This window comes from Rhynchophorus ferrugineus, unplaced genomic scaffold (assembly GCF_030347505.1).
Source record: "Rhynchophorus ferrugineus isolate W39M unplaced genomic scaffold, kcgeb_rfMv2 rfM7, whole genome shotgun sequence".
Taxonomy (NCBI): domain Eukaryota; kingdom Metazoa; phylum Arthropoda; class Insecta; order Coleoptera; family Curculionidae; genus Rhynchophorus; species Rhynchophorus ferrugineus.
This window is the reverse complement of record NW_027472586.1, coordinates 16,168,598-16,180,791: the sequence shown is the minus strand read 5'-3', so window position 1 is coordinate 16,180,791 and position 12,194 is coordinate 16,168,598. Positions and strand designations below refer to the sequence as shown.

At 30.0% G+C, this 12,194-nt stretch overlaps 1 protein-coding gene across 10 annotated transcripts; it reads left to right on the top strand.

Annotated features, from left to right (window-relative positions):
• The first annotated feature begins 1,827 nt into the window (after positions 1-1,827).
• LOC143200046 (sedoheptulokinase) lies at positions 1,828-7,076 on the top strand. Of its 10 annotated transcripts, none has more exons than XM_076410298.1 (8): positions 1,866-1,960; positions 2,186-2,231; positions 3,121-3,349; positions 4,188-4,447; positions 4,505-4,770; positions 5,262-5,540; positions 5,599-5,794; positions 5,870-7,076. In XM_076410298.1, exons 3-8 carry the CDS (start codon positions 3,131-3,133, stop codon positions 6,072-6,074), a joined length of 1,425 nt encoding a protein of 474 aa, XP_076266413.1. In that variant the 5' UTR covers positions 1,866-1,960; positions 2,186-2,231; positions 3,121-3,130; the 3' UTR covers positions 6,075-7,076. The 10 variants fall into 10 exon arrangements, with proteins under 10 accessions (XP_076266412.1, XP_076266416.1, XP_076266413.1 ...); XM_076410294.1 differs by having other exon boundaries at positions 1,944-1,960; positions 5,852-7,076; XM_076410300.1 differs by lacking the exons at positions 1,866-1,960; positions 2,186-2,231 and adding exons at positions 2,276-2,550; positions 2,762-2,962.
• Positions 7,077-12,194: the final 5,118 nt, after the last annotated feature.

Here is a 12,194-nt window from a genome sequence, read left to right as displayed (position 1 = left end):
GTAAGTACTATATGTTATTTATAGAGCTTCAGATTTGTTGGATCAAGAAAATCGAGTTGGGTATTTTTGTAACCGATCATTCTGGTGGAATTTTAATAGAACTAAATAGAAATGTACATACTTCCCCCGTTTTATTTTTATAAACATACGTGCAAAACATATACACCTATATTAAGTTCAAAGGTCCGCAACGCTGACGGAATGGTACTATGCGGTTCCCGGCTATAATAAAACCACAATGATGATGTCCTGCTTTCTTTTTTCTATCCCTTCTAACAGTACCACTTTCATAGCGCTTCCGTACATCCCTCATTCCATACTACATCCATATTAGTACATCCATATTAGGATAGGTTCTAATATCCTCTCCATCCTCCATCCTATTTATTATACGAAATATTTGCCTAAAATAAATTCGATACAACATTCTGAAAAGCTTAAAACTTTATAAAATCAGAAAATTAACCTAACTGTTCCTTTCTTATAATAATTAACTTAAAACGCGGGATAATCCTGTGTATTTTAAAATATTTAACGAATATAAAGAAAAAGGAAGCAAAAGGTAAGTGCTGTTTTTATCAGTCACTAGCGTCAATTGCAAATAACTCCGAAAATACAGGTCCCAATGACACTACATATTTCGAGCCTTACTGTGGGTGTATAAATATAAAAATTGATGCAGTAATTTTTAAGTTTATTGCTTTTAAAAAAGTTGAAGTCAAAATGAAAAAAAGCCTTGTATTTTGCAATATTATAACAAGAAATTTCAACAGCTACTGAGGCTTCTGAAAAACTGTCTAGCCTAAATAGTTCAATCGCTTTCCTTGTCATCATTTTGGTGTTAAGGAATTGAAAGAAAACATCACACCACAAACTTCTTTTTGAAAAATTAATATTTATCGATGGTATCATAGATCTACCCATAAAATAACGAAACCATTTATATTCCAACACTATGATAAGTTAAATTTTATCAAAAAAAAACACCACATACTCTTTCTCAAAATCAATATCAATCAACACTAACATTTATTAGCAAGAAAAAAATTTTTAGGATCTTATCATTGTGAAGATATCTTTGGGGATACTATTCGAAAGATGCATCTAAGGAGGATTTAATTATCTCCAAGAAAATTTTGATTATTTGGACTAATTTTATTAAATTTGTGTAATTTAAGAAATTAATTCTATTCGCAAATTTAATATTAAATAATGTTACAGAAATCCAACACCTATTCGGTGAAGGCCTGTTTAATATTATTAGGCTTATTTTAAAGGATAATTCTCTTTATCTTACAGTAGATACCAAATTAACAGTTATTAATGGGACTTTTAATGAAATAAATTACAACTTTTAATATTCAACGGAACCATTACCATCTCGTAAATTTAAAGGCTGAAACGTAGCACCTATATTTTTATCATAATACATTATTTTAGAAAATATTTTGAAGTTTTAAAAACGACCTTCGCCTTATCGTCATAAACTTTAAATACCATTCCATCAGCGTTGCGGACCTTTGAACTTAATAAAGGTGTATATGTGGTGGCCTAAAGGTTCGTTCCGGTCTCTACAGGAGCAAAGATTAAATTTATATAGAGAAAACTGTAAAGTTCTGCCCACGGCATAAACTCAAAACATAGAGAATATATTGTCCTCTATTTTCTGTTTTTTTAATAAAATTCAAGCAGTCCACATGTTTAATATTACTTAGTAATGTTTCTCTTTTTTTATTAATTGTTAATGCAAATTATATATCTCCCATGGTCGTTCTAATCGAATAAATGATACGAATGTTGTTATAATCGCTGTATTTCGATATTTGCATTCAGAATCAAACAATTAGACATTAGGCAATTGTCAAATCAGTGATATTCAAAATGACTTGAATTGTACTATAATTTTTGAAAAGAAAATTGCTCTCTTAAATGAAATAAAACAGTCCTACTATATAATTGTGTAAGTTTGCATTTATAACAAAGACCTAACAACATACAATTGCTGAATATAAAAATGGTTGAAGCTGACTTTATTGAGCATGATCATGAGCTAAATTACATTTAACTCGAAAATTACCGTAAATAGTGTAAAACAAGTGATGTGGGCAGACTACCACTACCCTTCAGCATAATTTGTAGCCGTAAACGAAACCAATCTGGCAAATATCACTTTGTTTATTTTTAGTTCAGTTCGCTGTTCAATATTAATTGTACATTCCATAAGATTTGATGTAAGTAGCAATGTTTTTTTAAATATACTATGTTTAGTTAACTCTAGTGTTTGGGTAGGATTTTCAATTAAAATAAAAAGTTTATTGCGCTTTTGGTATAATAGATAATAATTTTATCATCTTTTGGAAACACTGTAATTAAACAATTTCTTTTTATCTTGAGAGGATATCGTTTGTTATTACATAATTTCATCAGAAACATCAATATATTAGATAATATTGCTTAGTATAACACTCATTATTACAACCTATATGTACTATCATAAGTGTTTGTATTAAATTTTGTTTATAAAAGCCACTAGGGGAGATTCGATAGGTAGTAAGTAAGCTTTATTAGTAACTATTTTGTTTTAACAACTTGTGGCAAAGTTGTAAAGGACACATTATTTACAGATTATTTACAATCAGTGATATGTTAAAACATCAAATGTATGTAATTTTTTACATTATTTTAATTTACTTGTTTCCCATTAGGCTATTATTTTATTTTCCTTCATTAATCATATTCATTAACTGTTTACCTCTAATAGATATACATATTAAAAATATATGGAATAGAAAACTGGAAAAATCTCAGGTTATATATCAGCTAGTAGGTTGCCAGTTGTATTTTTAATCTGTGCCAGAGTTTTGAAAATTTTTCTTTAATTAATTTTAATGTTAAAAGAGCTTGTTCTATTTTTGTGTTCAGAGAATCTGAAACCAGTTTGTTTGTGAGGCTAATTTTTAAGGTAATAAAAAAAGTCGCACTTGTTTGTATTATGCTTACTTGCTAATTTAGAAAAATAATCATATTTATATATAGAATATAGTAACTTAAAAAATGAAGTGACATTTTTATTAATTCATTTTGTTTTTATATTATAATTTTTGGTAACATTAATTACAGACATTCAATAATGAATAACTACATTTTGGGAATAGACATAGGAACAACTTCCGTAAAAGTATGTATTATCAACACCAAAGACCATAATGTTGAAGCACAACATGGAAAAGATACTCAATCGAACATTCCAAGTGATACAGGTCCTGGAGGTAATAAACAGGATGTTTCTACCATAATATCTGCTGTAAATTTATGTGTTTCGAAACTTCCAAAACAGCTTCTGCAAAAGGTAAGTAAGTATTCTGAAATTTAATAATCTAGTGATGATATTTTGGCTTGGACTCTTATCATTATCAAATACATTTAATCCAATATAAAATTGTTATGAAATTGTTAAGCTTTTATAAAATATTAAATTATATAGCTTGTGAATACTCCAAAATATAATGTTAAAGATTTTTTTATAATTCAAACAGTTTTTAAGTATACTAACACCTTGATTCTATTTAGTTGTAGAAAATTTCATTATATATTTATATTGAACTGGTTGGATCTGGACGAAAATCGTCAAATTAATGTAAATGCTATTTTTATTCCGGTTTTTATAGCTAATAAACTTAAAAGTTTGTAAGCGTTAATAACATTTATTTCCAATGTATGCGATATAAATTATGTATTGCTTTTCGAAAATAATTTATTACTTTGTCAGGTTTAGTAAAAACCTCTAACTGCATAGAAATTGTTTACTATACAATTGGTCTTTGAATTACTTTTTTTAGCATCATTCCTTCCTTCTATTTTGAAGAAAATGCTTTAGTTAGTAATGAATATATATATAATTTGAAATAAAATATAAAACTTATGTCGTGGGATAATATCTTACATTTGGTGATTTGCCAACTTGTAAAATATTATATGTTTTAACTAAATATCCGTTCTATCTCATAACTTTTATTTTCAAACTGATTGATTGCTCTCTAATATTTTCTGGAACTCATATATCATGGTACCGCGTTGTTTCCATCAATTTAATATCACTTAAAACTTTTTCTTGGAAATATATTAATTTAATTCGTTCGTATTTTAAAATTTATTTTGTACTAAAGTTTCCTGAATTATTTAATTAGGTTAACCGTATAGGCATTTGCGGTCAGATGCATGGTATTATGTTCTGGAGAAATGATGAAAACCAAAAAGCTTGGGAAATTGTTGGTAAAGAGAAAAGCGTCAGGTTCGACATAGTAAAAAACAGAGTATCAGCTTTATATACCTGGCAAGATAACAGGTGTGACCCAGCGTTTCTATCCAGCTTACCTGAACCACAAAGTCATCTTGGGCTGGCGTCAGGCTTTGGATGTTGCACCTTATTTTGGATGGTTAGGAATAAGTAAGAGTTTACAGGTAGTTGTTGTTATCAGCTTTGAACTTTGTTACCTCTTTTTAGACCAGAGAAACTGAAGAAATATAACTGCGCTGCTACTATCACCGACTTTGCTGTTTCTATTCTATGCAATTTATCTAAACCGGTAATGTCTAATCAGTGTGCCGCATCATGGGGATATTTTAATTGCAAAACTAATAGCTGGAATACAGAACTATTAGAAAAAGCTGGATTTCCTGTAGACTTTTTACCCGTTATCAAAGATAGCAGCCAAATTGCTGGACATTTAGTTGAATGTTGGCATGGAATTCCTAAAGGCACTCCCATAGGTATTAGTTCTAAAAAATTCTCGGCCTGACACAGAAATGGCAATGCAATTAGCAAAAACTTCTTCTCTCAAGTAGTTTGCACACTAGAAGTCTTCGGACATATAATTTTTCCTTTTTGGGTACATTAATCTCTGGGGAAACTCATTTATTCAAAGTTGACAAAATTTAGCTCCGGTCTTTTCAAGTTAACCGTTAAAAAAATAGGCTGCTGAATTTAAACGTGCTTGGTCGTGCTTGTCTGGAAGATAACTTACCTAAAAGATAGTCCAAAACCGCAATCACAACGGATAGCATAAGCAAAAGGTGCTATTACCGAACTTTTAAGAAAAAATTTGTTTTTTGGAAGAGCTTCGCATCCTAGAAAATTGTTACAATTGTGCCACAATAATTTATTAACTGAAATTCCCATTCTGTCATGGCCGGGCCGATAACTTTTAACATTTTTAACCTTACCCTCCAATATTTTTCGTATTTTTTTTTATTGTTAATAGGAATAGGTTACGGTGATATACAATGTTCAGTACTGTCCACCTTGGAAAATTCATCTGATGCTGTTTTAAACATATCAACATCAGCCCAGATTACATTTGTAGCAGAAAATTATGTTGCATCAGATGGACCACCAGCTAAATCATCTGTGGAATATTTTCCCTACTTCAACAACCAATATATAGCAGTTGCAGCTTCCTTGAATGGAGGGAACACCCTTGCTACTTTCGTGAAGATGATACAACAGTGGACCCTGGAACTAGGATTCAGTGTTCCCCAATGTAAGTATTGGTAATGAACTCATTTATATACTAAATAATTTAGTTTTAATATTTGTAGCAAAGGTATGGGAAAAAGTATTGGCTTTAAGTCAGGATGATGCAGCCGAGTCTGATCTCATTATTATACCAAGATGTTTAGGAGAAAGACATGCACCTAATGCATATGGTTCAGTCAGCAATATTAACGTTGGAAATTTGGCGTTAGGCAAAGTATTTCGGGCACTTTGTAGGGGATTACTAGAAAATTTACACAGGTAGGTGTTTATTGATATTTACAATGATATTTCTATGAAGGTAGGCAAATGCTTTAGTTATAATCAAATTTTTAGTATGATGCCGAAGGAAATATTACAGGAAGCAAAAATAAAACGTATTGTGGGCAACGGTTCGGGATTATCTAGAAATGTTGTACTCCAAAAGGAAGTGCAGCATCTTTATCAACTTCCTCTTGTGTTCACCAAAGGCGGTGACGCGGCAAAAGGGGCCGCTATGGGAGCCGCTCTAGTAAACGACTGTCATTGTAAAGAGGCCTAAGAAATCGTTTATTGACGATTATATTTTCGATCAATTAAATTTAAGGGTATCAGTGAGTGAGAAAGAGTTTTTCAGTGATATTTTACAACAACTTGGTATACAAAATTTTAAGAATTCAAAAAAAGTTACATTCTTTAAAAATGTCTTGATTATTCCTTTTAATCCAACAGTCATAATGTTTCTTTTTGAATAATTTTTACTGAATAGTATAGTGGTTTTACTTGACTTAGAAATGGTTAGCTTTAGATGCTATTACTATTATCAATGTAGGTGACAATATAATCTTTCTGCCTTTACCATTTATACTATCTATTAAATTTTTTCAATATCTATTTAGGCAGTACAAAATAGAAATAGAAACTGGAAACAGATTTAAATCTGTAGGAGGGCCATAGAAATAGTAGGCTTTAAACACATGGTTTTCTAGGGTTGTTATTAACAATCTGTTTCCAGAAAAATGTAGTTCCTTACAATTCTTCCATTCAAAGTATTTTAAAAATATTGCTAGAAGATTCACAATAAAAATGCAACATATTGTGAACTTTTAGGCATAGTAGAGAATTGCTTTCAACTATCTTGTCTTTTGTTACATTTACCACTTTTTAACTTTAATCAAGTTTTAGTTACTTCAATTGTTATTGTTACATATCATTCTATCAAAAGAAATTAGTGCATTCTAATTTAATGTTCCAAACTGTCCTATGTCAAACTAATTCCCATTTATACAGGGTTGTCGCCTTCAATTGCTGCACCAGACCAAATACACAATATTGGAAACAGGGTTTTTTAGGTTCCTTTTATCTTTCCCGGTCGAAAACGCGCTTTAATTGTCGGTTTAGTAATTATTCAGACGAGTTGGCCTTGAATATTAAGTATTCATTGGAATATGGCATTTGCAGTTTTTCTTTTTGAAAATTGCAAAATCAGTTACTGATTATTTATTGTTGTTGATTGTATTGATGTATTTATGTAAAATGTTTACAATATACTGTTTAACAGAGGGTTTTTTAGTTTATCCCATTTTTATATTCCTCTTATTGTACTTCCTCCTCACCTTCATATTCCTTCCAATAATACTAATACTTATTGATAATTTAGTTAATGTATATACAAATATTTGTTTTTAAATAACTTTTATTAAATAGTACAATGTTTTTAATTCATTTGGAGATAGTGTTTCTCTTTTTACCATTTATATTTTCTCGTATTGTCGTTTCTATATTAGCAGTAACAAATAAAAATATATTAAAATATTCACAGAAAAAATAGAATATAATGTGAACTTTTAGCCACTGTAAAGAATCACTTTCAATTATTTTTCCTTTGGATACTTCTCTCTTTTTAGGTTTAATCAGTTCTTAGTTGTTTCAATAGTTATTGTATATTTATTATACTTTTTACCAAAAGAAAGTGGTAAAATCTAATTTAATATTCTAATCTGACCTATATCAAACTAATTCTCATTTATGTTGTCGCCTTAAATGGCTGAACCAAATATATAATATATATATAACAGGTTTTTTAGGTTCCTTTTATATTTCACGCTGGAAAACAGACTTTAATTATCCGTTTATTAATTAATGAGAGACAAATTGTCCTTGAATATTAAGTATTCATAGGAATATTGCATTTGCAGTTATTTTGAAAATTGCAAAATGGCTATTAACTTATACTAATATAATATATTAACTTAACTTTTTACAATATACTGTTTTTTTCTTTTTGTTATTTTTTTTTCTATTTTTTAATCTATCCTATTTTTTATCTTCCTCTCATTATCCCATTTTACGTTCCTTCCAATTATGTTAATAGTGAGAATTTACTTACCATATATACAAATATTTTTTATTAAATAATGCAATAATTTTAATTCATTTGGAGATAGTCTTTCTATCTTTTCCATTTACACTGCATATTATATTTCCTCAATATCTACATTGGCAGTACAAAATAAAAAATATATTGTTAGAAGATTCACATAATGTGAACTTTTAGGCGTGGTAGAGAATTGTTTTCAATTATTTTGCCTTTTGTTACATTAACCACTTTTGATCTTTAATCAGTTTTTAGTTATTTCAGTGGTTACTGTTATACATATATCATTTTACCAAAAGAAATGAATATTAAATCTAATTTAATATTCAAACTGTCTTATATCAAACTAATTCCCATTTATACAGGGTTGTCGCCTTACATTGTGGTACTAGACCCAATATGCTATATTGAAAACATGTTAATTAGATTCCTCTTAAATGTTCCTATCGAAAGCTCGCTGAACTGTCGGTTTAGTAATTGCTGATAGACGAGTTGGCCTTAAATATTAAGTATTCGTTGGAGTATTGTATTTACAGTTTTTCTTGTTGAAAATTGAAAAGTTACTGGTTATTAATTGTCGTTGATTGTATTTATGTAAAAGGTTTACAATTTATTGTGAACAGGGGGTGTTTATACAACTTTTATTTTCATATTCCTTGCAATGATACTTAGTAAGAATTTACTTACCATACATAAGAATATTTTTTTAAAATAATTGTTATTGAATATTGCGATTATTTTAATGGAATTCGAGATAGTCTTTCTATCTTTACGATTTACATTTTGTATTGTATTTTCTCAATATCTTTATTGGCAGAATAATTTATACAATAAAAAAATATTTATATATTTCGACACAGATTTAAATATAATGGCCAGTTTCCAGAAAAATGCAGTTCCTGACAATTTTTCCATTTAACATAGTTAAAGCTGTTGCTAGAAGATTCACAGAAAAAATGCAACATAATGTGGTCTTTTAGCTATAGCAGAGAATAGCTATCTTGCGTTTTGTTTTTTACCACTTTTTGCATTTAATCAAGTTTTAGTTGCTTCGATTATCTGTACACCTATTAATTCATTGGAGGAAATTAGTTATAAATTAGTCCTTTTTAATATTCTAAACTGTCTCATAGTAAAGTAATTCCCATTTATACTATACATATTATATACTATTCCCACTATACATAATACATAACGGCGCTTTAATTGTTGGTTTTATAATTGTTCGAAGGGTTGGCCTTGGATATAGGGTGTTCATTTGAATGTTACATTTGTTGTTTTTGAATTATTCTTGGTCGTGTTTGTTTCCAAATATTTACATTAAATGACCTTTTAGTTTAACGTGTTCTTAAATTCTTTTATCAATAACAGTAATCATATCTAAATCCATATTGTTGTATACATATTCCACCTAATGGCGGATAAAATAAATCCGATCTAAATTATGTAAAGCGGTCGAGTTTTTAACAATTTAAAATGTCACCGTTGTTTTTACATGTAAATTTCGGAATGATCGACCAGGCCAAAATATAGGGTTTAATATTAACGAGGAATATGGACGCGTTAAATTGCAAATTGCCCTATTTTGTTGAAAAAAAAACCACGGACAATATTTACGAACCGTTGTATATTGGGCGAGAAATTGGTTTTGTGTTGTATTGTATGGGTTTTTCTCTATTGGGATTACAGAAATAATTAAATAATTTTTGTATGAATATGGTAAAATATGCTATTTCTGAAATATTGTTATGATGTACCAGGATATTTATTTATATATAATAATACGTTTTTATATAACTGGGTATTAAAAATATAGTTAAAATTTGGTAGAGCCTTTTAAAATCAATAGATTAATTATAAAATATAAGGATAAAAAAAATCGGATGAATGTTCGAGACATTTCAAATGAACTCGGCATCAGTATTGGTAGTGTAGAGCCTCAATCATGCACGAACACCTTCAATATCGCAAAATAACGGCGCGATGGGTTCCTAAACTGTTGAACTTCGAGCAAAAATTTACGCGGTTGAAAGTTTGTCGCTGCTTGCTGACGCGATACGAGGCGGAGGGGGACGGTTTTTTTAACGCGAATCGTCGCAAGATATCGTCTAAAGAGTGGAGGAAGAAGGAGGAAGGGGCGCCAGTCCAAGCGAAGACAATTAGGTCTGCGGGTAAAGTTCTGTGTACGGTCTTTTGGGACCGACGGGGCGTGCTGTACTTTTACTTCTGTACTGTGCGGATGTCTTCTGGGATGGTCTCTAAGGTCGGATGGTCACTGGCCAGTCGGTAGGCTTAATGGCGAGGACTGTGGTTCGGAGCTCATGTTAAACAATACGTCCAGTCCAGATAAATCCTGGATGGACAACTGTATACAGCAGATGTAGAAAAAGAAAATTCGCAAACAAAGCATTCTAACGAAACAAAAATAATGTTATTAAATATAATCTATTTTAACGTTATGATGCGTATATATTATCAAAGGACTAAACAGTTAGTTAAAACTATACAGCCACAATAGTTTCGTATGTAAGGTTTATTTTATTATATTTACATTCAACACTTTTTAGTTAGTCGGTGTGGCTATGAAGTAAAGTTCCGCAAGCGTTTTTTATGTAGTGGTATCCTCTAGAGGCTCAATGCAGCCAATTAACAATTTTATATCCAAGTAATATATTTTATTTTTATTGGAGAGCATATTTACCTTTGTACGTTTAGTTCTTGTTTCCTTCATTACTGCGTTTCTCCACATTTTTTTCTGTCACTACTTGTGTATATTTTTCTTGTAAAAGTCTACCAATTTTCCTTATACTTCTGGTTTAATCACTACATTCCTGCTAATTCATATGTCATTATCTGTAAAAAGTTAATATCCATTCTCTCTTCATACATTTCACCCAAATGTTCATCTATGTACATAATCTTACAGTCACTTTCACTATTAGAATCACTGTCAATTACTAAATTGCTAATTTGTATTCTATCAAACACTTACTCACGATTTCACCATTCGATTTCTTCTCTCGTATGTCTGAAGGCAGTGCTGAATGGAAATAGTAAATTGTAATTTGAAATAGTTCTCTCCCAAAGAACTACATGTCTCTGAGTTTCCTGCAAGTACTTTCTGAATTAACAGTTTCCTCTGAAATAATTGTATTAAATTATGATTATGATTATTAAAAACTCACTTTTTTCATATATTTGCGAATCGAGCTAACATCAAGGTGATCTTGATTCGTTTCTTTTTGGTGAATCTAACTTTCTGTTGTTTTTCACTTTTTGAGATCTTTTAGTCACAATGCAGATATTAACATTCTGTATAGCTGTACAGAATGTTAGTCTGTCGCTGTTGTACGCTAAAAATATTTCCAATAAAATCGCAGCAACTTAATATTATCGAGTATATTAATGAATAGTATGAATACTTATCTCTCTAATGCAATTTACTGCCAATGCGGGGACCCCATTATCCCGTTCCTGTTTGAAGTAAGTAAAATCTGTTTCTGACTTTGACTATTTATTGACTTTGGAATTATCAATCGGAGTATTCAAAAATATTATACAGGGAATTGAAGTTTATAAAAACAAGCAAAGCGTCAAAGTAACGTTTGCTGGTTCATAACCTCTAATTATTATTACTAGTATTTTAAGGAATTTTGCAGGCATTTGACAACCAGGCAAATTTTATAGGCTGATTCGGTCATATACTCGGTATCTTTTCTTAACTACGACGTGAGTTTACTGTTATTTTGGAAGGACTATATCTTCGAAATGTGGTCGCTGATGGAGAATAATTAGAGATTACAAACCGGCAGATATAGCAAACCAAATTTCTAAGTTAATGCGGCAACATTGCGTTTTATTAGATAGAAGTAGCGTTGGGAACTATCAACTGAAAACAGTTGAACTAGTCGATAGTCAAAAAAACTGGCGAGTAAAAATGGAAATTACTATTTCTCTGTGCCGAATAAATTTTATTTTAAATAATTTCAAATTGGCAAGTGGCAAAAAAGGAATGGAATAATGATCTCAAATATATTAATAATTCATAATGTTATCAAATATGTTATCATTTCAATGCTTTGTACTCACGCGTTGTTTGTTCAAACTGATCAGTTGGTAGTAGTTATATATATTGTAAATAGATAAACAGGTTTAGGCAGGTATTAAGCTAAATTGTATGTATATTGTAGAATATAAAATACGTATACTAAATAGGTTAAATAAGGTTTTTGTTTATTTTTATGTAGTTATTACAACGATTATTTTCTTCATTTTTATTTTGGAACGTTTTTTGGTATTAAAAAT

Coding starts and splice junctions, on each gene's coding strand:
- LOC143200046 (XM_076410292.1), top strand. Junction 3,350..4,187: donor CAAAACAGCTTCTGCAAAAG/GTAAGTAAGTAT, acceptor TTATTTAATTAG/GTTAACCGTATAGGCATTTG. Junction 5,541..5,598: donor AGGATTCAGTGTTCCCCAAT/GTAAGTATTGGT, acceptor TAATATTTGTAG/CAAAGGTATGGGAAAAAGTA.